Source organism: Schistocerca nitens, chromosome 4 (assembly GCF_023898315.1).
Source record: "Schistocerca nitens isolate TAMUIC-IGC-003100 chromosome 4, iqSchNite1.1, whole genome shotgun sequence".
Taxonomy (NCBI): Eukaryota; Metazoa; Arthropoda; class Insecta; order Orthoptera; family Acrididae; genus Schistocerca; species Schistocerca nitens.
The window spans coordinates 290,118,467-290,145,267 of NC_064617.1; the positions used below are offsets into that span (position 1 = coordinate 290,118,467).

A 26,801-nucleotide genomic window follows, 5' to 3' on the forward strand; every position below is an offset into this window, starting at 1 on the left:
TAGATGTAGATCAGTTATATATTTCGTTTCAGAGACGAACAAAGAAGCTATTAAGCTGATGGTTATGACGTTTTGGCTCATCAGTGTTTGATCTTATTTATAGGGTGTGGGCCTCAGCTATGTTCTGCTGTTGTAAAACCTAAATAATTTTTCACTTTCAGAAATTTGACTTTGCTTTTGGTAGAACACTCAACGGAAAAAAATATCCAAAACTTCACGGAGCATTTGCAATTTGCTACGAAAACAAAGCACACCAATAAAATAAAGGTTAAGAAGACACAGAAGCACACAAACCGTTACTATAACAAGAGTGAACGCGGCGAGAATTAGTTAACTTCTGAGGTTAGCTGACTATGATGCCGTCAAAACTTCCCGAAAAACCTTGATGTGACAAGACATGAGGGTCCATTGGCACCCTGTGTGAAAGAAGCCTTTTGAAACGCGTTGTGGAGTATTTTCGCGAGACAGTGTGTGACGTGACGTGGCGTGACGGCCAGTGTAAATCTGGCTTGAAACGTGCGGGAAACATTTCTCTCCAGTCTCTAAAAAGATAAAGGTAAACAACGTAGTGAACCGGTATTGGCATTTTATGATGCTTTATTATTTCAAATAATATGATTATTTTAAGCAGGATTTTGGCAAAGATCTTAGAAACAAAGACAATTTAGATATCAACGGGCGCCTGCTATAATGAAGTACTATATCTGTGATACAAATTAGCTTAGGTGTAAACAATAATATTTGAACTTTGAAAGGTGCCAGGAAAATGTAGGAACCATGAAGTGATATATAGGACGACTAAACGTCTGTCAGTATGCTTCCGTTTGCTGTTAACCTCTAATTCTGAATAAATTGAAATGTAGGATCATCGCTAATTGATATGGATGTTATTAAAATACGTAAATACATGCCAAATCAAATATTTGAACTTACCATTCTCTAACCCAACCTGATTGCAGGAGGCAGGTAATGCTCAATTTACTGCACAAGTAATTTCACAATTTTTGTAGCTATTCAACTGAATATTTTGAAATGCGTTAGTAATAGTACCGAAGCAGAAGTTTCTTATTTAGGGGTTTCTTAGCCGATGTCGAAATCGGACAGGTTTCTGTGTTTGACGTTCGGATAAATATATGTATTGTATGTATAAGTGTGCAGTAGCACAGAGCAGTGTTTGCTGTCACCTCTCCCGTAACTGATTTTGAGTTTAGTTGATCATCATAGTTTAATGCATGTTTGACAACTGAAGAATTCTCACATGTCAGTGTTTACATTTTTTAAATTTCTTCATTGATTTGTAGATGGAGTTTACACTTTCTTTTCATAACAACTTTTCCTGTTTGCGTATAAGGAACATAGGTCTTCCCTGCCCGGCAGATCATTGTTCATTGTACTTCTTGATAGTCTCTTTATATCTCCTTGACAGAACAGGCCTGATTATTCATTCTGATGTTCAGGCTCTCCTACACTAGGCCTGAAACTCATTAGTCATGCAAGTCTGGCTCTTCCCATGGTTAATAACTTGTTGCTGCCAGTTGTATGTAATCTTACGTATGTCATCCCATGAAACATAGTAAATGTGGAGTAGACTGTTCCACAGTCAAACTCATGTAATATGGATATGTGCCAAAAATGCAACAAGATAACTAAAACAGCTATTAACCCAAAGAGTGAGAGGCACACTTGTCCTTCATTAGACATACTCCTGTTAGAAGTAATGTTCCCTTGCCCGGTAATATGTGAACCAACTCATCCATCTTGTTACAGGAACACCTACAGTATGATATAGAATCAAAACTGTTTTGCAACTTATTATTTTCCATGCATCTAAATCTCTGCTAGTATTGAAAGCCACATGAAGTGTAAGAAAACACCATGGCAAAAAAGAAAGAAACATCCTCTTCCACAACATGTATGCACTATTATTGATACTTTCAAGTCATCCACTGGACACAATTTTGCCTTGTTCAGTTTATGCTTGAAAAGCTAACACACCAGGCTTAGCGAAGCCTTCAGTACTGATTCACAAACTTGATAACTTAGATCATGGGCAACACTATAGGTCAGTATGTCATTACAGCTAAAATTTTGGCTTCATGTTCATTGACTTCACCAGCTTACAATCAAATTGTCACCTTTCAAACTATACTGTGGGTTACGGTTCATATCAGCCTGTCGCCAAAGCCTTCAATCCAAAAAATAAGTTTGGTGCCAAGAAATATTATGTGTTCTGTTTTTCTGTTTGCACACACATGACATCACATGCACTAAGAGCATTACATCAGAGTCAAGCTGACATCCGGTGTTGGTTCAGTTGACCTGAGATAACTGTGGCAGTCTGATTAGTTTGATGTTGGTTGAGAACTATTTCATTTTTGGATGACTGGACTTACAGTAGAATACTACTACATGCACAGGACCCCTGTGCTTACTGCTTCTCCATTCCAGTCACCAACTGTCTTTCCCTCCAGCTCTCCCTTGCTCTTCCCACATTCTTTCTCCTATTATGTATCCATACAGGTTGTGTTTGCCTATATGTGCAGTATTGTCAACCCTGGATACCTGTCATAGTGTTAACCTGTACGCGAAAACGAAAATCATGTGCTATGTCATGACATCCACTGAAGATGCCTTGTAATTAATGCAAAATGCATCTGGGTGCACAAGATAAATAAAAAAAACTTAATGTGCAGCATGCATAGGGTGTTTTTCTGTTGACTCACTCTAAGCCTGTGCCCTCTATGCTGAAAAATATCCACAGCACAGAGTGCCCTCTAATAAGATGTTCAGCAGACTTTTCCAGCATCTGAGGGACACAGGTACCCTTGCTCCTCGAAAGACTGACAGTGGAGGAGCATGTGTTATGTTTCTACGTTTGGTGGAAGAAACCTGTGGGAATAGTGTGTGATGGTCAGCAGCAGCAGAAGGCATTTCTCATTCTTTTATCTTGGGGGGGGGGGGGGGGGGGGTACTTCTTGAACAATTGCTGTACTCATATCGTCTACAGTGCATTCAGGCCCTAGGGCCACAGGATCATCATGGCAGTTCTGTCAATGGCTGTTGCAGGAGTGTGCTGCAAAACCACTGTTCACATCCAAGGTTTTATTTACCAATGAGGCAGGATTCACAAAGGACACTGTTGCAAATTTCCATAACCAACATCTATGGGCAGATGTAAATTCCCAATTAATTCGGGAAAGAGGGTATGAACACTGATTCTCCATCAACATATGTGCAGGCGTAGTTGGCGATAGATTAATAGGGCCATACGTGCTACCACAAAGGTTAACTGGGACGCATTATTTGGTCTCTCTCATTAATGTACTACGTACCTTGCTGGAGGCTGAGCTGTTGCAGCAACAAATATAAATGTGCCCAGAATGAGATTTTCACTCTGCAGCAAAGTGTGTGCATATAAATGAGGTTCATGCACAATGGTGCACCAGCACACTTTCATCACTGTGTGCTTGAACATCTGGTGCAGACCACTGGATTGGGCAGGGGGCCCCACACCTTGGCCTGATCACTCCCCAGAGCTCAATCCCCTAGACTTTTGGTTATGGGAACACGAAGGAATTGGTCTGCACTATGCCAATCAGTTATGGGCAGACACTACAGGGTCGCTTCTTCTGTGCGTTCCAGCAGGTACAGCAACAACTGCGTATACTTAAAAGGGTGCGTCTTACCTTATGCTGGAGGGCATAGGGGTGCATTTTTATGAATGGACGCCACATTGAACACCTCCTGTAAACACCTGTTTGGACATTGTGTGTGTGGTGCATTTTTTCGGTAACAAACTAAAAGCTTGAAATTGCTGGTGGTAACAGAGTTTCAATTTCTGACTAGAACTTACTCTCTGAATTAGGTAGAGTTGTATCTTCCTAACACAAGATTTTAATCCGAGGAGTTATCTATCCTGTGTGCCTGCTTCTGTTTAATTTTATCTTATTTGTTTTTGGGTAAAACAAGACTCAAAAGTGCTGTAGGAATAAGTTTAAGGAAAAGTTAATTTTTTCATATTCGCTATCTTCTCATAATTTCTCTCTAACAGTGTGATTAAATCATTGTCTGAAATTTTGTGATACAATACTGTTCTATGTTATAACCTAACTGGTTAATGAATTCTTTTGTAAACATTTTACCATCTTGGTCAAATAGACGGTATTACAGAAGTGTATGGTGTAAACAGCTACTTCCAGCATCTACAAAACAACAATGACATCACTACAAACACATGCCAACAAACACGAACAAAAATAAAAATGACACAATACAAGGGTGGTTTGAAAAGTTCGCGGAATCACCACGAGAGGTCAGCACTAATGCAACGAGTTGTTCACGTGATATTCATTGGACTGTTGCCTTTAAACACGTGCCACGTCAGTGCTCTTGGAAGAGAGCTGTGGCGGTGATGTAGCTCTGTTGTTGTTCCCATGTAGTGATTTGCGAAGATGGAAAAAAATCGAGATTCGAGCAGTGATTAAGTACTTCGTAAAGAAAGATATGAAAGCAAAAGATATTCATGCCGATTTCCAAAATACCCTGGGGGACTCTGCTCCTTCATATTCATCTGTTGCCAAGTGGACAAATGAATTTAAATTTGGTCAGGAGAGCTTAGATGATGATCCACGCAGTCATCAGCCAAGATGTGTCACTAGTCCAGAAATCATTGCAAAAGTGCACAAAATGGTCAAAGAGGATCATCAATTGAAAGTGCGTGAAATTGCCCATGCTTCCCAGATGTCATTTGAAAGGGCATATCACATTTTAACTGAAGAATCAGAAATGAAAAAATTATCTGCTAGATGGGTGCCGTGACCCTTGAAGCTGGATCAAAACCACATGAGAATGGACATATCGGAACAATGTTTGGCCCATTTTAGGAGAAACAAACAAGACTTTTTTAAGCCGGTTTGTGACCACAGATGAAACTTGGGTGCACTACTATACCCCAGAGACAAAGCAACAGTTAAAGCAGTGGAAACATGCTGATTCTCTGCCACCAAATAAAGCAATGACAATTCCTTTGGCGGGAAAAGTCATGGCGTCAGTGTCCTGGGTTGCGAAGGGGATTCTGTTTGTAGATTATCTCCCCACGGGGCAAACAATTACTGGGGAATACTATGCTAACCTCCTGGACAAATTGCAACAAAAGATACAAGAAAACACGCCATGTGTAGCAAGTAAGGAAGTCATCTTCCATCAATATGATGCGCACCCGCACACATGTTCTGTTGCCATGGCAAACTTACATGAACTAAGGTATGAACTGTTGCCACACCAACCTTATTCACCTGATATGGCTTCATCAGACTTCCATCTCTTCCCAAAACTGAAAATTTTTCTTGGTGGAAGAAGATTCACTTCAAATTAAGAATTGATAGCCAGAGTTGACAACTGCTTTGCAGGCCTGGAGGAAACTCATTTTTGAGATAGGATCAAGGCAGTGGAACATCGTTGGACCAAGTGCACTAATTGACAAGGAGACTAAATTGAAAAATAAAAAAAATTTCTGTAATGTAAGTACTTTTTTTCTATTCCGTTTCAAGAACTTTTCAAATCACTCTTGTAATATCTCACTCCAAAAATAAAAGTAAACTAATGGAACATATGCAGAAAATTGGGGTTTAGGGTGGAGACGAACTAAATATACAACAATAAAAAAAACACTGCACCATCCTAAAACAAATAACATTCAACAAAACCAGAGGAATCAGACATTTCACTTTACGTCTATAGCTCAACTGGAGCTACCAGTACCAAAAAGCCAATACCTACAACCCAGAAAAGTGGAATCGGATATTTCCCTTAACCTACATAGCTCAACCGCAGCTATCAATGCCAAAAAACCAATACCTACAACTCCAAAAAGTGGAACCTAAACCCCAACAACTCAAAAACCCAAGTACCCCATATTCAATACATCAGTTAAAACACAACTGAGCTGCCATAAATATTCAACACACAAAACATCACAATTACTGTAGAGTAAAACCAAAACAAAAATTACTTACCAAAAAAAGCCTCTGCCAATACCACCTAGTTTGGCCACCACACACACGCACACACTGACAACACAACATATACATGTCCCTGGTCCGAGCCACCAGAACTCTCATCAACCTCATGTTGCTACAGACATGAACCTATCACATTCAGCAATAAGACCAAACATCTGCAGAAACTGTATGACAGACATCATATCATCACCTATCTCAGAACATAATGACGCAGTCATGAACTTCACTGTCATATCCATACCTAACAAATAAGCAATAATAAAAAATTAGATTCCTTTTTGCACTACAAACGCCAAACTAATCAGACCTAAAAAAAAATGCCAAATACATAAAAAGAAAACCTTAATAACTCAATGAAAACATATCCACAACCCATGTTACTGCACCAACTACCTAAGCTGTAAACCACATTAGCACGATGACAATCAAAACTCAAATGAACCCAATACCACACATTAAACTCAGCATGTCCACACCTGCCACCAGAGGGCACCACCAAATACAATAACGTGACGTCTACAAACAAAGCCAACTCAAAAACGCCATGGTATAGTGACATCACACACAGTACCATTACATCACGGGTCAAAGCAGACGGCTGGAATCGCACACTTCTGTTGATCCAACTTAACAACTGATGAACAATTTTACATCTAAATCACTAGATGTAATTAGGTCTAGAAAAACAAAGTGTCAATTTTCATTGCTCTAGGTGATGTCCTTCAATCCTAATCAGGAACTATCCTGTTGTAAATAATCAAAATCTGGACATTAGCAACTCCAGGTTACTGATGTCAGTGCTAGCAGATGGAAAGTCAGCATTAAAACTAGAAACAATGATTCTCCAATGAAGCCCACATAACCTAATGGAAACAATCCCTACTTGCTTTGTAAAGCTTGACATTTCTGTTGGTGGCCTGTAAAATGACAGTGATGGTGAATTTAATTGTTTGCACAACAGTGTAAACTGCCTTTATTAGTAAGTGTGTTTACTGAGCCACTGTTGTGTCACACATTCAAAGAGTTATTCAATACAACATTCACTGACTTGTAGGGTCTGGTACTTTTGTTCTTTATGTATCGTAATTTCATCTTATTAGTCCTATTGTAGTGCAGTATTCATCAAGGGGTATCTGTTTGATTTCAATGATTTCTGTGTATTGTTCTACATACTCGCTAATATGCATGACAGGAGTATAACTAAAACAAAACATTGTGGAAATTTACATTCTCTTATTTTGAATTTAGTTTTATTCCTATTGTGCAGTTTGTCAATGTGCTTCTCTCCTTTTGTTATGAAAGGAGGTCCATTCCTTTAAGGTGTATCAATATATATACCATAGGCTGAAGCTGTAGTAAGGGTTCGTCCAAGTGTCTGGACAGGAAAGTTGACTGTTTACTCAATAAAATAAAATAAAAAAAACAAGTGTCCTGAGGATTAGATTATTGTATCTCTATAGCTCCTACCATGTAAACAGCAATAAAAGGTAATTTTCTTTAAAGGATGTAGAATTCATTAAATGGTCTACACTGCTAAAGTTGCAATGTCGGAGCACAATCTTGAAGAAATGGAGCAATTCAACTGAGTGTGCAGACTCCAGAAAACCACATCACATCTTGTCAACAATAATTTAAGCCATAATCAATGTATGATTGGGTATATGCTCTTAGTAATTCCTAAAGCGTTGTAACTCATCACACATGCTGAAAACGTCATTTGATATCTTTAAATACACAATTTTATTTTGTTTTCACATCTCATAGTGGAAGTTTTTTATTCATTTCAAAAGTGAATAAAATCATACCTCTCCTACTTCCAGAATTTTTAAGGTGTTATTAGTAACTGCAATTTTCATTGGTGCTGTTGTGTACATGAAATATCTGTATTTTCAGCAGTTATCTGATTTGGTGCGGAGGAAGTAGTTCATGATGAAAGAATGGCAAAATTTTCACTTGATTTGGGAACCAAGCTTGGAACAGATGAGTCTGATGTATCAGACGTTAATTCAACAGAAATGGCGAAAATGGTGGAGGTAAGCACAGTGTGACAGATCCATATAAACACCAAAGAGTTATAAGTAATTACTGACAATTCAAGTTCTGACAGGGCCTCGAAGATCTGGATGCAGGTCTCTTTGGGACAGCAAATAAAAAGAAAGACAAGCAGATAACAGTTGTGCCCAGTAATAAGAAACCTGAGCAGGAGTCAGTACAGGTAGGAAGATAGTAGTATATCTGTGTGTCTCATTTTGATGTTTAGCTAGTTCTTGAGTTAAAAGACATATATTTTTTGCAGGGTGTTTTAAGATCTTCACAAAGGAAAGAACAGAAATTAGGTACTTTAAGTTCAAAGCTGCCAGGGTTTGAAGGTAAGCCTTATAGTGAAATATTTCTGAGAAGTTGAAATTTTGAGAAAATATGATGTCTTGCTTTAAAATAGACAATCAGAGACAGAGCACCTCGTGTTCCTGCTGCTAATAAGGCGAGTACACCGTCTGTTTGTTATATATTTTTATGAGCTTTCAACAGGAGCAACTTATTTACAGATATCTGTGTAGATACTAGATTATATTCTGTAATTCTTTGCGTGTTCAAGTGTTTACTAGACGTAACCTTTTATTTTTATTTTAATAACAGCTTAGCGTACAGTACCGCCATTGTTACCGACCCTCGTATCATATAGGCTTTAATTTGTTTTCGTCAGTGTAGCTCATTATCAGATAAACTGTGAGTGGGAGAGCACTTCAAATTCCTGCTGCTAATAAGCCAATTACACCGTTCATTTGTTACATATTTTTATGAGTTTCAAACAGGAACAACTGCAGTAATGAATAGGAACTGTGATTGCTGTGTACAGATGCGAGCTAAGTTCGCGACCCTTCACTCATAGCTCCAGGCTGCGTTGACTTTTGTCATACAGGTTGAGGCTGCTACCAAGGGGCATCACTGTGAGGGGTGGGACGCAGGGGTGTGAGACGTCAAGCACGTCCCACGTGCCCTCCGATTAGTCCACTGCTGAGGCTGCCCCAGGTACTGCCTGCACTGAGGTTGACCCCTCACTCATGGTCAAGTGGGAGATCATTCCAAAGTCTGGCAGGCAGTGAAAAAACTTTCTGAGGGACCGAGACCGATCATAGGGCCTTCCCTGTTTATGTGATGAACAGGTTTCGGATGTTAGCTGTGGCTGACAATGTCTCTAAGTCGGATGCAGTTGTCCACCCTGTTCCAGAAGGAAGCTTCTCGGCCCGCAAGGTCTGGGCATTCACAGAGGGTGGGTTTGCTGGTAGTTGGGAGCTCCAATGTTAGGTGCATAATGGGACCCCTCAGGAACGTGGCTGCCAAGGAGGGGAAGGAAGCCAGTGTGCACTCTGTGTGCATACCGGGAGGAGTCATTCTGGATGTGGAAAGGGTGCTTCGAGATGCCATGAAGAGTACAGGGTGCAGCCAACTGCAGGCGGTGACTCATTTTGGTACAAATGATGTGTGTCGCTTTGGATCGGAGGAGATTCTCTCTCCTTTCGGGCAGCTGGTGGAAATGGTAAAGACTGCCAGTCTTGCTTCCAAGATTAAGGCAGAGCTCACCATCTGCAGCATCATCGATAGAACTGATTGTGGTCCTTTGGTGCAGAGCTGAGTGGAGGGTCTGAATCAGAGGCTCAGGCGGTTCTGTGACCATGTAAGTTGCAGATTCCTTGACTTGCACACTTGGGTGGTGGGTTTCCAGGTTCCACTTAATAGGCCAATAGTCCACTACACACAGGAGGTGGCTACATGGGTAGCAGGGGCTTTGTGGAAGGAACTGGGCAGTTTTTTAGGTTAGAGGCTCTCCGGGAGCCACAGAAAGGGCACCCATCCCAAATGGGCAGGTAAAACACAATAAGGTAGTTGTAGAAATGAACAGTAGTGTAGTTGTAAATTGTTGTAGCTGTGTTGGGAAAGAACCAGAGCTCCAAGTCCTAATAGAAAGCACAGAAGCTCAAATAGTTATAGGTACAAAAGCTGGCTAAAGCCGGAAATAAGTTCAGCCGAAATATTTTCAGACTTTCTAACAGTGTTCAGAAAGGATAGATTAAATACAGTTGGTGGTGGAGTATTTATTGCTGTCAGAAGTAGTTTGCCTCGTAGTGAAATTTAAGTAGATAGTTCCTGCGATATAGTATGGGTAGAAGCTATACCTGACAATTGGACTAAACTATTAATTGAATCGTTTTACCGCCCCCCGACTCAGAAGATATAGTTGCTGAACAGTTTTAAGAAAACTTGAGTCTCATTTCAAATAGGTACTCCAATCATACAATTATAGTTGGCGGTGACTTCAATCTACCCTCGGTATGCTGCAAAAATTATACATTTAAAGCCAGCGGCAGGCATAAAACACTTTCTGAAATTGTAGTGAATGCTTTCTCAGGAAATTATTTTGAACAATTAGTTCATGAGCCCACTCGGAGTGTAAATGGTTGCGAAAGCATACTTGACCTCTTAACAGCAAATTATCCTGAACAAATAGTGAGAAGCATGTCGAATACAGGGATTAGCGACCACAAGACAGTTGCTGCTAGGCTGAATACCATAATACCTACAACCATCAAAAAGAAATGCAAAGTACTCATATCAAAAAAGGTTTTGCATCACCCCGGTTCCTAGAACTCCTGAAGATATATGTTGACTGTGGATATTGTATCACAGACACAATCCCTTTGACTGTTCAGAGATGTCACTAAACCTGCCCAAAAATGTAAACAATGATCCTATTAGTCGTAGGGGGTCCGACAGCCAATCAGTTCCAATCATTCCACCAGGAAGGAGGTACACGGCTTGTGTTGTCTGTAGTTCAACCATGCCCAGATGACCAATACCAGGGGTTCGATCGCATCCACATTGTTACTTTGTGCAAGGAAGGGCTTTCGGTGAGGGAAGTGTCCAGGCATCTCAGAGTGAACCAAAGCGCTATTGTCCAGACATGAGGAGGTAGAGAAGACAGGAACTGCCAATGAAATGCCTCGCTCAGGCCACCCAAGGGCTACTACTGCAGTGGATGACCACTACCTACGGATTATGGCTCTGAGGAACCCTGACAGCAACGCCATCATGTTGAATAATGCTTTTCGTGCAGCCACAGAACATCATGTTACAACTCAAATTGTGCGCGATAGGCTGCAAGATGCCCAACTTCACCCCTGACGTCCATGGCGAGGTCCATCTTTGCGACCGCGTCACCATGTAGCATGGTACAGATGGGCCCAACAACATGCTAAATGGACCGCTCAGGATTGGCATCATGTTCTCTTCACCGATGAGTGTCGCATATGCCTTCAACCGACAATTGTCAGAGACGTGTTTGGAGGCAACACGGTCAGGGTGAATGCCTTAGACACACTGTCCAGCAAGTGCAGCAAGGTGGAGGTTTCCTGCTGTTTTGGGGTGGCATTATGTGGGGCCGATGTTCGGCACTGATGGTCATGGAAGGTACTGTAACGGCTGAACGATATGTGAATGCCATTCTCCAACTGATAGGGCAACCATATCGGAAGCATATTGGCAAGGCATTTGTCTTCGTTTATGACAATTTGTGCCCCCATTGTGCACATCTTGTGAATGACTACCTTCAGGATAACGACATCGCACGACTAGAGTGGCCAGCTTGTTCTCCAGATGTGAACCTATCAAACATGCCTGGGATAGATTGTAAAGGGCTGTTTATGGATGACGTGACCAACAACCACTCTGAGGGATCTATGCCAAATCGCCGTTGAGGAGTGGGAAAATCTGGACCAACATAGCCTTGATGAACTTGTGGATAGTATGCCACGATGGATACAGGCATGCATCAATGCGCAAGAGGACGTGCTATTGGCTATTAGAGGTACTGGTGTGTACAGCAACCTGGACCACCACCTCTGAAGGTCTCGCTGTATGGTGGTACAACATGCAATGTGTGGTTTTCATGAGCAATAACAAGGGCAAAAATGATGTTTATGTTTATCTCTATTCCAATTTTCTGTACAGGTTCCGGAACTCTTGTAACTGAGGTGATGCAAAACTTTTTTTTATGTGTGTATATCTACATAAAAAAGCTGATAAAAATGCTCGTAATGCCTTTTTAAGAAACAGTCTCCACTCCTTCCTATCTGATCATGTAAGTGCAGAAAAGTTGTGGAATGATTTCTAAGAAATAGTATCAACAGAAATTGGGAGATATATACCAGATAAATTAATATGTGATGGTGCTGATCCCTCATGGTTCGCAAAACGGGTCTGATCACTGTTGCAGAAGCAACGAAAAAAGCGTGCCAAATTTAAAAGAACACAAAATCCCCAAGACTGGCAAAGCTTTGAAAAAGTTCAAAATATAGCGCATACTTCAATGTGAGATGCTTTTAGTAATTTCCGCAACAAAATTCTGTCTCGAAATCTGGCAGAAAACCCAAAAGATTCTGGTCATACACAAAGCACGCCAGTGGCAAGACAGAATCAATACCTTACTGTGCGATAACAATGGTGAAGTCCCGGATGACAGTGCCACTAAAGCAGAGTTATTAAACACGGTTTTCTGAAACTCCTTCACCAAAGAAGATGAAGTAAATATTCCTGAATTCCAATCAATAACAACTTCCAAGATGAGAAACATAGATGTAGATATCCTCCGTGTAACAAAGCAGCTTGAATCACTTAATAAAGCCAAGGCCTCTGGTCCAGGTTGTATAGCGGTCAGGTTCCTCTCAGAGTATGTTGATACAATAGCTCCATATTTAGCAATTATATACAACCACTTGCTCACAGAAAGATCCATACCTAAAGACTGGAAGATTGCTCAAGTCACACCAATACCCAAAAAGTGAAGTAGGAGGAATCCACTGAATTATAGGCCAATATCACTAATGTTGATTTGCAGTAGGGTTTTGGAACATATACTTTATTTGAACATTATGAAGTACCTCAAAGAAAACGATTCATTGACACATAGCCAGCAAGGATTCAGAAATTATCGTTCTTGCAAAACACAACTAGCTCTTTTTACTCATGAAGTAATTAGTGCTATCGACAGGGGATGTCAAATTGATTCCATATTTTTAGATTTACAGAAGGCTTTTGACAACGTTCCTCACAAGTGTCTTCTAATTGAACTGCTTGCCTATGGAATATCGCCTCAGGTGTGCAACTGGATTTGTGATTTCCTGTGAGAAAGGTCACAGTTCGTAATAATAGATGGAAAGCCATAGAGTAAAACAGAGTAATATCCGGCATTCCTCAAGGAAGTGTTATAGGCCTTCTATTGTTCCTGATCTATATTAACAACATAGGATACAATCTGAGTAGCCCATTAGATTGTCTGCAGATGATATTGCCATTTACCATTTTGTAAAGTAATCAGATGACCAAAACAAATTGCAAAATGATTTAGATAAGATATCTGCATGGTATGACCCTGAATAAAGATAATTGTGAAGTTATTCACATGAGTACTAAAAGGAATCTGCTAAATTTCAATTACCTGATAAGTCACACAAATCTGAAGGCTGTAAATTCAACTAAATACTTAGGGATTACAATTACAAATAACCTAAATTGGAATGATCACAACGATAATGTTGTGGGTAGAGCAAACCAAAGACTGCGATTCATTGGCAGAACACTTAGAAGGTGTAACAGGCCTACTAAAGAGACTGTTTACACCATGCTTGTCTACCCTGTTCTGGAGTATTACTGTGCGGTGTGGGATCCGCATCAGGACATCAGGTGGGACTGACGGATTATATTGAAAAAGTACAGAGAAGGGCAGCTCGTTTTGTATTATTATAAAATAGGGGAGATAGTGCCACAGACACGGCACATGAATTGGAGTGGCAATCATTAAAACAAAGGCGTTTTTCGATACAACAGGATCTTCTCATGAAATATCAATCACCAGTTTTCTCATCCAATTGCGAAAACATTCTGTTGGCACTCACATACGTAGGGAGAAATGATCATCACAATAAAATAAGAGAAATCAGAGCTCGCACAGAAAAATTAAGTGCTCTTTTTTTCCTGCGCGCTGTTCGAGAGTGGAACGGTAAAGAAACAGCTTGAAGGTGGTTCATTGAACCCTTTGCTAGGCACTTTATTGTGAATTGCAGAGTAATCTTGTGGATGTAGATGTAAAAGGAGCCTACTTTTGGAACTTGGTGAGAGAAGCACTTGGACCATGACTGATACATAAACAGAGAAGATAGACATTAAGTGTTAAGTTTGTGGAATTTGAAAATAATTCCAATGTCATCACACAGCGAGGTGGTGCAGCAGCAAGACACTGGACTTGCATTGGAAGGACAGCGATTCAAATCTCCATCTGACTATCCATTTTAGGTTTTCTGTAGCTTCTCTGAATCATTCAAGGCAATTGCTTGAAAATGACACGGTCAGTTCTCTTCCCCAATATGAGTTTGTGCTTCATCTCTAATGACCTCATTGACATTGTTAAACTGTATTTGCATTTGCTGTTTACTGTAGCATCTGCCCATTCACCAGTGCTGATATGAATATAAAATTTTCAATGCTTATGTTCAGAATTAATTTTTGAAAATCAGCTCAATAGTGGAAAAGGACTTGAAAGTTTTCATTTTTTGCCAATCTCATACTTTAGAAATAAAACACAATAATGTGAAGATTTTATTTGTGTGTATTTTTTATATAATCGAAAGGTATGTCTTAGTATAAATTGTTCACTGTTTCAAATTTTCATTCTTTTCTATAAAATTATTCTGCTATGTAACTTAATATTGTCAGCAGTGATGTATTTATCAGTACAGGTCAAAGTTCAAAAAAAAATGTTGCAATAACACTGTTCTGGGTGTGTGACCACATCATATGTTATAAAATTATCAATGTTTTGGTTGCTATTACTGGCATCCTTCTACCCTGATGAAGACTTCTTGCAGTAGCAGCTGAAACATTGGTAATTTTAATAGATATGACTCACAGTGGGACCACACCTACTCTTAATTACCATTTTCATCCAGATTTATGGAGTAGGCAGGGCTTTGCCAGAAATCAAAGTAACAGAATTGAAAACTTCAGGTGACCAAGTATTTAGAAAAAAATAGCACTTATTGATGCAGATTGGGCAAAGCATGAACTATTCATATTAGCCTTGGTTCCATGCAGTGGTTGACACAGTGGAAAGGATAAAGAATGGTACTCAGAGGGTCATGAAATCAAGTTCCTATGCAGGAGCGTTTTCATTTTCAATTTTTGTGCTGCATTCGCTGCAAATAACACAAAATTATGTTCACCTGTACTGTATTTATTAATATTTTCGTAAAAGGCAATGGGAGAAGATATTTTTCAAGATGAAGGACAATTATCATTATACAGTATGAAAGTGATTCCTGCAAAAAATGCATTCAGCTGGTGCAACCCTGTGATGTGTATTTTTATCTCAGCTAAAGAATTTGATCAAAAAGCTTCAGACTTGCTCTTATTTCATCAGGAGAGAAAAAGAAATGACATCCCAAAAAGACTGTATCAAAATACACTCAGCTGTACGTCGCCAGTTATCCTTCCTAATATTCAGCGAAATGTTGCATTATGCATGGTTTGCTGCCAAACTGTGTGATGTGAATGATACTTTTTTGAATGTAAACCAAGTTTGTATTTTTACAGAAACCTTAAAACACCATGCAATTGTAAAAATGTAGCATTTATTACGTGTGCGAGATGTGAAGACAATTACTGCTTCCCATGGTTTTATGATGGAAATCAGTCCACCATTTGTAAATCATCAACAGTAAAATAATGCAAGTATCTAGAATGAAATTTTCACTTTGCAGCAGTGTGCACTGATATGTAATTTAGGGGTAGATTAAAACTGTGTGCCAGATTGGGACACAAACCCGAGACCTTTGACTTTCGCGGGCAAGTGCTATAAAATGGACACCTATCTTTCCAAATAACCAACTTCATATGATAGAAGCTCTCTTTGATGATGTGTGGACTGTCTGTTTAGTCTTAAGTTGTCTGATGATGTCCAAGAGAGCTAAAAGATGCTTTGCAACAAAATACAAATAAATAGTATTATAATTTTTACCAGTCCCTCATCTCCAATCTTCCTAAGTTGTGAGGATGGATCGTGAGTCATGCTTGGGTAGCTCAGTTGATAGAGGACTTCCCAGCAAAACACAAAGGTCTTGAGTTCAAATCTTGGTCCGACACACAGTTTTATCTGCCATGAAATACTTATACAAGAATCAAATTTTATACATGAAGTTCATATGTACACCTTACAATACCTTCCTGGAATTTTACTTGCCACCCAAATTTTTCTTTGCCTTTCCTTGGCATGCCTTTCTATGTAAATATGAATAAATTCAACACATTGAGGATAATTTTGATTTATTTGCAGTCTAAGTAACGTAAAGAGGAGAAAAAGAAATTGCCACATAGAGGCTCGACTCAACAACTATCTGTAGACTACACTAACCTAAATATGTCATGCCTCGACCAACCTGTGCAAGAAATGGTATTTTTTCTAAATGCTTGTCCATCTGGAGCTCCCACTTCTGTCACTTCATTTAGGGCCAAGCTGTTCATATGCCATAAATTTGGACAAAATCACCAATGACGGGTGGGCCCGCTTCCCTTGTCGTCAAACACCCAGAAGTATGTTATTGAAATGGACTCTGGCTGTGAAAGTCTATGCTCTTATATTTCAAAATTTGATCTATAAATTCTCAACAAAGTGGCTTATAATTTGCTGTGGGAAACAGATGCTGCATTCTGCTGTTTAAGATTTTCTTGATATATATTTTTCTGATAGTGTTGAGCTTTTTGTTTCAAATGTCGCAGTATGATAATAGAGCATTTGCGTATTATCTTCAAGTAATATTGCGTACTATTTATGAGAGTTCACAGGAGTCCACTAACTCTCCTTAAGTCAAGCAGCCTTTTCTTTCATTGGACGTATATTATGAACAAACAGTTCTCCTTGTATGTGATCATGCCATTGGCAAAACAGAATAGTAACCAGATGAAACAGATAATCGAGGTAGGTTGTTCACAAAATAAAGTGTGGTTTTCGCCCCTTTCTAATGTGTACATTTCCTCTTGGGTTCCATCACTGCCAGTCCGTATTTCCAACAGCACATTGTGTATGAAATTATTTAATAGTGCTAGTAATCCTGTATTGGTTTAACTTGCTGTTCTGTCAAGGTTAATTGCTGAGAACTCTGAATACAAAATACAGGATGAACTAAAAGAATGCCAAGATCTTCACTATTACTTCCTTCTAGGGTAGTTTTGTCAGTGAGGTCCAAATGATCACGATTGATAATTTAGTTGATAGACACACTGAATACATAGGATTTGTCACTGGCCATTCTAAAATGCTGTTGCTTTCAAAGAAAATCAAACAACATAATTAAGACATACACCAATTTTTGCCCTCAGATTTGGCAGCTCAAGTGGTTGCCTATTTACTTCATTCTTATTTCGGTGTTGGTTGTTGTATCCCGAAGCCATGGCTCAAAACTTGTAGAAAGTACTATCACAAAAATAATGTGTCGCTGTGAGTTTCCACCAAACATTGTTATTGCCTGATTCAGTTATTTGGCACAAGGTGATAAGTAGGTTCTCAGTTGAAATATGAAGTTTGTTGGCAAAATTTGACACAACATCTCAAAGTCCCAGCAGCAGATGTAGTGCTTTTCAATGAATACATAAACTGTTATTGTTGGACAGTATTGTAGAACATCTACAGTTTGTGCTCTATTGATGAACATAAAATTGGCGGCAGAAGAATGCATCAACAAGATGCAATATTAGAGATAAGTATTTTGACCATATTGTTGTAATCATTATTTATTTCCAAAAAGTTCAGTTGAATTTAGGATTAGTAGATGATTAGTAATGCCTGATGCTGAAGTTTGTTTGACAGATTTTGATGACAGCGACGATGGAAGTGACCCTTTGGCAGATCTGGATGACTTGCTGTCAGACAGTATGAAGACAAAGAAGCCAACTACAGGTTTTATAGGGTCTGGAGTGAGAGACAGTAAAAAGTCTGAAGAGAGAGCTCCTGAAATGACTAATTTAAATAGTGATACCAACAACAAAGCTAAATTATTTGCAGATTTATTTGGTTCAGATAAGTCTATTGACAAAGGAAGTAGTAACAAGAATGTGATGAAATCTGAAACAGATGGTGCTGTTCATATGGGTGATGCCCTTAAGTCTGACCATTTAGGACAGAGTTCTGTAAAAAGAGTGAATTTTGCACCAGATTCAGTAGATATGGCCACACAACCAAAAAATCAGCCAATTGCATCACTAGTTGGAGTTTCACAACCAAAAGAGCAAACTGCACCATTGTTGGGAAACAGAAATGAGAGCACTGACCTAGAAGATGATCTACTGCCAGGAATGGGTCTTGAGAAATTTGGAAAATCAAGCACTGCTGCTGGGAAATTATCTGATAAGAAAAGCTCAATAATGGATGAGCTACTTGGCAGGAACGTTGGGCAAAGTGCAAATAAAATAGAAAAGAAGCCCAGTGAAAGAAATGATGATACTGTTAAGGAAACTGAAATGTCTTTTGGGAGTTACTCTCCTTCAATTGCACCTGCTTCCACACAGCCCAGACGGTCAACTGTTCGACGGAATACCTCTTCTATTGGAGACCCTTTAGGTATTTTGTCTCCTGTTTCTACACCCAAAAAAACAGTTGGTTCACCTGTTCACAACAGAACTGAAGAACGAGGTTCTGCCTCTTGGCTTGGACTTTCTTCGGAACTACCCTCCTCTCACTCTCCACCCTTGCACCAGACAACATCCTATACTGATCATGTTTCTGCTGATAATGCTGGTGAAAAGAATCTGCCAGCTAACAGTTCAGTGACAACAGCATCACAGGAGATTCATTCTAGTTCAGTATCACCACTCCGACGTCAACAACAGCATGCTATGTCAAAAGCACCCAGTGGCCAATTGCCTGAGTGGTTGGGAGGAGCACCCTCTGTACAAGAGAAGCCAGAGATTTTAAATATTCCTACGAGTGGTTCAACTCGCACCATTTCTGCAGCAGAACAGCAACAGCCTGCAGGAATTTTGCAGGCACAGCAGCCGTCTGAAGGAGCTCCAGGTGAGACTGGATTTTTATCAGTTAGCATGTCAAGCTTTTTTTCTGTGCAGTGTTCAATCCTGTATGGCAGTCTATCCTTCTAATATTTTTGTTTCAAGTTTAGTTATGTTTATGACCTTAGGACACTGACCACTTCCACAAATGTTACATTGTTACATTAATACTATTTCCGTAGAGCATAAATACAACATTTCATAGTGATATGGAATGTGTCAGTTAAACATAAGACTGTGAAATATTTTTAATGCTTTATATCTAAAAATTCATCTGTTGAGTGGGAGGAGTTGTCATTCAGAAATCCTTTTAATCTATTTTTAAATGGTGGTAGGCTATTTGTAAGACTTCCAATGCTATTTGGTAAATAACCGAAGACTTTTGTGGCAGCATAATTTACCCCTTTCTCTGACAGAGTCTGATTTAAACCCAAATAGTGAATATCATATTTCCACTAGTGTTGTAGCTATGCACTTTGGTATTATTTTTGAACTGGGATGAGTTATTAATAACAAATTTCATAAGTGAATGTATGTATTGTGAAGGTACTGTGAATATCCCTAGTTCTTTAAATAAATGTCTGCAGGGTAATCTTTGGTGGGCTTAAGCTCTTATTCTGATTACACACTTTTGTGCAATGAATACTTATTCTTTTAATGATGAATTACCCCAAAATACGATGCCTTATGAAAGTAGTGAATAAAATAGGAATAGTTGGCTAATTTACTGATATGTTTATGATCAAAATTTGCAATAGACCTAATAGTGTAAATAACTGAACTCATGTTTCAGCACATCATACTTCCAATTCAATTTCTCATCAGTGAACACACCCATAAATTTTAAATATTCTGCCATAGACAGACTTCTGTTCAAAGTCTGTATTTGTCAGTGGTGTTATGCCATTTACTGTACTGGACTGTATATACTGTTTTTCCTCAAAATTTAGTAAGAGTCCATTTGCAGAGAACAACTTAATAATTTTCCAAAAGACATTATTTACTTCTTCCTCAGCAAATTCTTGTTTGTTGGGTGTGATTAGTATACTTGTATCAAGAGCAAAACTAACTAGCTTTGCATGTTCATGAATTTAGAGTGGCAAGCCATTAATATATATTAAGAACAATAAGGGACTCAAGACTGGACCCTTTGGTATACCGTTCTTGATCCCTCCCCAGTTAGAGGATTCTGCTGATTTTTGTGGACTATCTGTACTATTAATTTTAACCTTCTGCAGTCTTCCAGTTAAATATAAATTAAACCATTTGTGCACTGTCTCACTCATACCATAATACTTATGCTTATCCAGAAGAATTTCATGATTCACATAGTCAAAATTGTTGAGAGATCACAAAAAATTCCAGTGGGTCATGTTTGGTTGTTGAGAGCATTTAATATTTGATCAGTGAAAGCATATACAGTATTTTCTGTTGAAAAACCTTACTGAAAACTGAACAGACATTTTGTTAGTACTTAATTTTTACAAATATGTGAAGCTACTGTTGAATACATTGCTTTTTTAAGACTTTTAGATAAAGCTGTCAGAAGAGAGATAGGACAGTAGTTGTTAGCATCAGACCTCCCTCTCTTTTTATGTAATGGTTTAACAATAGCGTATTTCAGTCCATCCAGAAAAATGCCCTGTTTCAGTGAGCTACTACATCTTTTAGTACACTGCTGGAAATGCCACCAATTCCATGCAGGTTTTTGCTTTTGAGTGAATTTAATATTTTCCTAATTTTAGTGGGAGAGGTAGGTTGAATTTCAGTTTCATCAAATTGCATCGGTATTGCCCCTTCCATATACAGCCTTGTATTTTCTAATGAGCAGCTGGAGCCTATTTTCTCTACAACACTTAAAAATGATTATTAAAAATATTTTCTACTTTTGAGTCTTTGTTCACAAACTTTTCATTGATTTTGATAGAAATACAGTCTTCTTGTGCTCCCAGTTGCCCTGTATCCCTTTTAACTATATTCCAAATTGTTTTAATTTTATTATCAGATGTGCTAATCTCAGGTATAATTAACATGCTTCTGGACATTTTAATAACTTTTCTTAATACAGTGCAGCAGTTTTTATAATGTTTGACTGCTTCTGGATTATTACTCCTTCTAGCTATAAGATATATTTCCCTTTTCTGTTTACAAGGTATTTTTATCTGTTTAGTAAGCCATGGCTTTTTTGTTGGTTTCTTAAAGTTATATTTCATGGTTTTCTTTGGAAAACTGTTTTCAAAAATACTCACAAATGTATCATGAAATAGGTTCAATTTTAAATTAAGATCAGGTTCTCTGTACACCACATTTCAGTCTAGCCGTTGCAAGCTTTCCCTAAAATTTGCAGTTGTTAAATTGTTAATTAAACACACTGTGGCGGAGAACTGTTTTGCATTACTGTTTGAAGCTATGTCATATTTTGTAACTAGCTGTGCATCATGATTAGAAAGACTGTCCTCAACAGGAAAAGTTTTTATTTGATTTAATTTATTATCATCATTTTCTATGCTTGTGCTGCTTTCCTGTACTATCCAAGTAGAAATATCAATAACTGATGTCAATTTGAAAGAGCCAGGTAATACTTCAGATTCATTATTTCAGTCAGACTCTTTCAGAAAATCTACACAGAAATCCCGACAAACAATAACTTGCTTCCCTCTGTCTGACAGATAGCACAACAAAGAAATTTTCAGAAATAGCTGAAAATTTCTCACTGGGAACCTATACACAGCTACAATTGAATACTTAACTGTAGAAAGATGCAAAGTGCCAAATTTATGAACTGAAGTTATTACAAACAACTGACTGTAGTGCAATGTCTTAATTTTTTATTCTTCAAACTTTTCCATGTTACAAATGAGAGTATCTTATCATATATTAGTGGTGGTTTCATGAAAAAGTTGAAATTGTTTGATGCTGAAGGCAACTCAAACAGAAACATTTATGAAAGGTGTTAAGTCCCATCAAATTATTCTAAATGCTATGTTCTTAGTCACTCTCCACAGATCTGCATATAATTTTCTTTATGCTCATTCCAGGTAAGGTATCATAGCCTTTAAATCTTTCTTATTTTCATCTGTAATTGAATGGATTGTGAAAATAGTTTCAAAGGTAGCAGATAAAATGTTTCTTGCATGTTTCCCCTTTTTGAGCACATTCATCTGCAGATCCTTTTGTTGTTGGTGTACAATTCTTTTATTTGCTACTCTTGCTACATCTGTTGAATCATATGTGATGCTGGCAGCTTTTGAAACTTTCAGCTTATTTGTAGAGAGTATCTCGTCTGTCACAGCTTGAATATTTTCAAAAAATCGGAAGTATCCATAGACATTACATTGAAAGCTCTAACAACCTTTGCTTCCTCGATCATTTTGCATAGGTCGCTAGGTATAAATGCCTCCATCACCGACTTACTTCTCTCCACCAAGGCAAACACGGAGTCACAGGGGAGGAAGCCGTGCCCACTAACAACAAACCGTTTTCTATTCGTGTGAACAATCCATTTGCCACCAGAAAAAGAAAAAGACATACCATCATTCGATTCTTGTTTTGTGCAGCACAGTTGTCATTCCAAACAGTAAGATTTTTCTTCATTCTTGTCCCAGTGTTTAACACTTTCAGAATGCATGATGCGATTACATTTCCACCCCTACCAGCAATACTCTCATCCCACATGCACATGTAAGACTGAAGGGTATCACCTACAGATACTGGTAAGTTTTAACAAGATAACTGATTGAGTGCATTAGTGTGGGCACAAACATAACCTGCTGCACATCAATCAATGTGCACTGTTAGGGAACTGAGAAGAAGTGATGTCGCCCTTCAGAAGACTGTACCATCTCGGCCTTCCAATGGTGAATCTCTAAATGCACCTGTGACTGCCGTGAACCGAATGTTCAGTAGGTCACATGTCTTGCAGGTGTCTTTCCTAGGTCTGTGGAAGGAAAGGTTGGGAAATTCTTTCAGAAAGACTCTATGATAAAAACTGGAACTTATGGTGCTTTGAGGAAACACCTTTCTAAGGTGGGAGTATATTCTTGAAATATTCAGCTGAGGACTGAGGTATTCCTTGCTTGGTCTTGCTCGGCTGTAATGTCTAACTTCCGGAGAAAGCCATTTATGTGCTGCTTTTTACACATTTTGTTATTGTTTCTGTATTGTGATTGAGCGTGTCTTGTTCTGCTGTCAGTGAATGTTGTCTCTCCAAGATTCTTCTTCTTAATAAGTATTTCCAGCCTCTTCTTTGCAACAGCAAAAATATTCATAAAAGTGGTTTTGCAAACTGCGACAAGATCCCCTGTACCGTGTGGAATAGAATACTGAACTGTTCCCTGCCGGCGACTTTCAACGGGAGCATCGTAGGTTCCATGCTGACTACGCCATACTGGTGTGACACTAAGAAGACCCATCAGGAAGGCTCCTTGTGTTGAGTAGTTTTGCTTATAGAACTTAGAAAACAAATCTATTTTCAATGCAGGTGTCACTCACCACACCTTAATCTACATTTGTGTAGTACCTAAAGGAAAGAAGAACAAAACAATATGTCTTCTATAGAGGACACTGGAAATATGTACACATTCAACAGCAATCATTCCTTGTGTAGATTTCACAATCATTCCTTGTGTAGATTTCAGTCAGTGAAGGGCTTAAAATCGTACCTGTGGTGAGGGTCAGTTCTTAGCTGGTATAACTGCTTTTTTTTGTGTGTGTGTGTGTGTGTGTGTGTGTGTGTGTGTTTCATACACAAAACCTTTTGTCTTTAATTTCTTCTGCTCATCTCTGAATGATCCACTATCATTCTTCCTCCTTTTCCTACCCATGTGGCTTCATCCGTCATAACCAAATGTATGGACATCACTTACACACAAAATGATTTAAAGATAACATGTAGATATATAATATTTCATTTATATGACAATTTTGTATGACTGTATATGACTATAAAATTATGTCATGTTTGTACACATACCTTATAAGTTGAAGAGTGATGATTCACAAAAAAGGACAGTATAGAAGTCTATGCATGCACTTATCATGGCAGCAAAGTGAAACAAACACCAACTGAAGGGCACATTGCACCATTCTTATGAAAGCAGCAAGCAACTTGGCACCATTGCCATTTAGTGGTGTCAAGTGTGACCACTTAGAGTTCTCGGTGGACATAGCACTTTTCGTATGTAATCCTCCTCGGTATCCTGCACTTTTCAAACCACTTATCACATTTTTCACTTATCACCTTTCTACAGTTAAGTATCCAATTCCAAAAGTACCATTATTTAGTTTAATCTCACAGGCACATGTTTCTGTACATTGCTCTACATACAACTTTTTACTTTCTATAGTTTTTACACTATGATAAATTTTAACATAAATGGAAACTACTACTCTCTCCATGGTGTTTCTACTAGCATGTGCTGAAAGCTTATATCCACCTATCAATTTTTAATCCCTTGATATTCTGAGGCAATATAGTAACATTATTTTTCACTGTACTTTTATCAGAATCGTATGGTATTTTAACACTTCTAGTACTTGCCTGTCTGAGCTTCTCATTAAGCTTAATTTCATCCATCATTGAACACTAATCTGAGTCTAAAAAAAGGGTACTCCCATGAGTTTCAGCGTCCCCTCCCCCCCCCCTGCCTCCCCCACCCCACCCCGCCCCCTCCTCACCACCATCCTCCTAGAGATTTTGCTATCATCCTGGCCATTACCATTCCCTTTCCTACTGAGATGCAGGCCATGCCTTGTGAAGTCCCACCTACCATAATATCAACCGGAACAAGACCCAAGTCTGACAAAGCAGCTGATATAACTCCATATTAACTCTTCTAATAGAGCTATTCAATTGGGGCAATCATACTGTATGAAAGCAGAAACCAAGGCAACATTTGTATGTTCATTGCACATGCTATTTTTACCAGGTCACACTCAATATTGTAGCCTTGATCCCTATCAGTACTGTTTCCTGCTCCACCCACTATCACAATATTGTTCCTGTTTTGTGAAATCCTTGCACATTGATCCTATGTCTTCTGTCTCCAGGCTGAGACATGCACTGGGGGGTGGGGGGGGGGGGGGGGGATGACTGAGCAGTTTGGTCCCTTTCCCCATCTCTTAAACCAACCAATCAACATGCATTGGGCTTGAAAAAAGCTTGTGGCCTGGTACCTGTCACCTAATTTTTCCAGCAAGATCTGGCCTATACTTCTTCCATGGGTACTACCTAACAAAGTAACTTTCCTCCTACTGTCTGTTTCTTTAGAAACAGTTGGTTTCCTGGTGAAAGTCTGTTGGGTATTAAGGACACTTACATCTACATGGGCCTCTTCCTTAGTTAACTGAAGTAGCTATGAAACTGTCAGATGTTGTTGTTGTGGTCTTCAGTTCAGAGACTGGTTTGATGCATCTCTCCATGCTACTTTATACCCTCAGCATCACCTGATTTAGTTTGACTACATTCCATTATCCTCATTTTGCTTTTGTTAATGTTCATCTTATATCCTCCTTTCAAGACATTGTCCATTCCGTTCCACTGCTCTTCCAGGTCCTTTGCTGTCTCTGACAGAATTACAATATCATTGGCGAACCTCAAAGTTTTTATTTCTTCTCCATGGATTTTAATTCCTACTCCGAATTTTTCTTTTGTTTCCTTTACTGCTTGCTCAATATACAGATTGAATAACATCGGGGATAGGCTGCAACCCTGTCTCATTCCCTTCCCAACCACTGCTTCCCTTTCGTGTCCCTCGACTCTTATAACTGCCATCTGGTTCCTGTACAAATTGTAAATATCCTTTCACTCCCTGTATTTTACCCCTGCCACCTTCAGAATTTGAAAGAGAGTATTCCAGTCAACATTGTCAAAAGCTTCCTCTAAGTCTACAAACGCTAGAAACGTAGGTTTGCCTTTCCTTAACCTGTTTTCTAAGATAAGTCGTAGGGTCAGTATTGCCTCACGTGTTCCAACATTTCTATGGAATCCGAACTGATCTTCCTCAAGGTCAGCTTCTACCAGTTTTTGCATTCATCTGTAAAGAATTTGTGTTAGTATTTTGCAGCCGTGACTGATTAAACTTATAGTTCGGTAATTTTCGCATCTGTCTACACCTGCTTTCTTTGGGATTGGAATTATTATATTCTTCTTGAAGTCTGAGGGTATTTAGCCTGGCTCATACATCTTGCTCACCAGATGGTAGAGTTTCGTCAGGGCTGACTCTGCCAAGGCTATCAGTAGTTCTAATGGAATGTTGTCTAATCCCAGGGCCTTGTTTCGACTTAGGTCTTTCAGCACTCCGTCAAACTTTTCATGCAATATCATATGTCCCATTTCATCTTCATCTACATTCTCTTACATTTCCATAATATTTTCCTCAAGTACATCGCCCTTGTACAGACCCTCTATATACTCCTTCCACCTTTCTGCTTTCCCTTCTTTGCTTAGAACTGGGTTTCCATCAGAGCTCTTGATATTCGTACAAGTGGTTCTCTTCTCTCCAAAGGTCTCTTTAATTTTCCTGTAGGCGGTATCTATCTTAACCCTAGTGATATAAACTGTCAGATACTGTTCTCTTTCTGTTGCCCCTGTTCCTTGCTACTACTTCCCACCTGTCTTCACCCTCCCTCCTCCCTCTAACTTTATCAGTTTCTCTCTAGCACTATACAGTTCAG

General features: G+C 39.0%; 1 protein-coding gene across 3 annotated transcripts in view; it reads left to right on the top strand.

The window, feature by feature from the left end:
* Window positions 1-453: 453 nt before the first annotated feature.
* Window positions 454-26,801, top strand: part of LOC126252846 (fas-binding factor 1) — a 97,294-nt gene continuing 70,946 nt past the window's right edge. Inside the window, exons 1-5 of one of the 3 annotated variants that reach the window (XM_049953794.1) lie at window positions 454-556; window positions 7,917-8,053; window positions 8,128-8,235; window positions 8,317-8,389; window positions 17,932-19,134. In XM_049953794.1, the coding sequence (XP_049809751.1) occupies window positions 7,958-8,053; window positions 8,128-8,235; window positions 8,317-8,389; window positions 17,932-19,134 (1,480 nt within the window). In that variant the 5' untranslated portion in view covers window positions 454-556; window positions 7,917-7,957. Of the gene's footprint in view, window positions 557-748; window positions 967-7,913; window positions 8,054-8,127; window positions 8,236-8,316; window positions 8,390-17,931; window positions 19,135-26,801 lie in introns of those variants that run through there. The other 2 variants (XM_049953792.1, XM_049953793.1) reach the window with 2 other exon arrangements.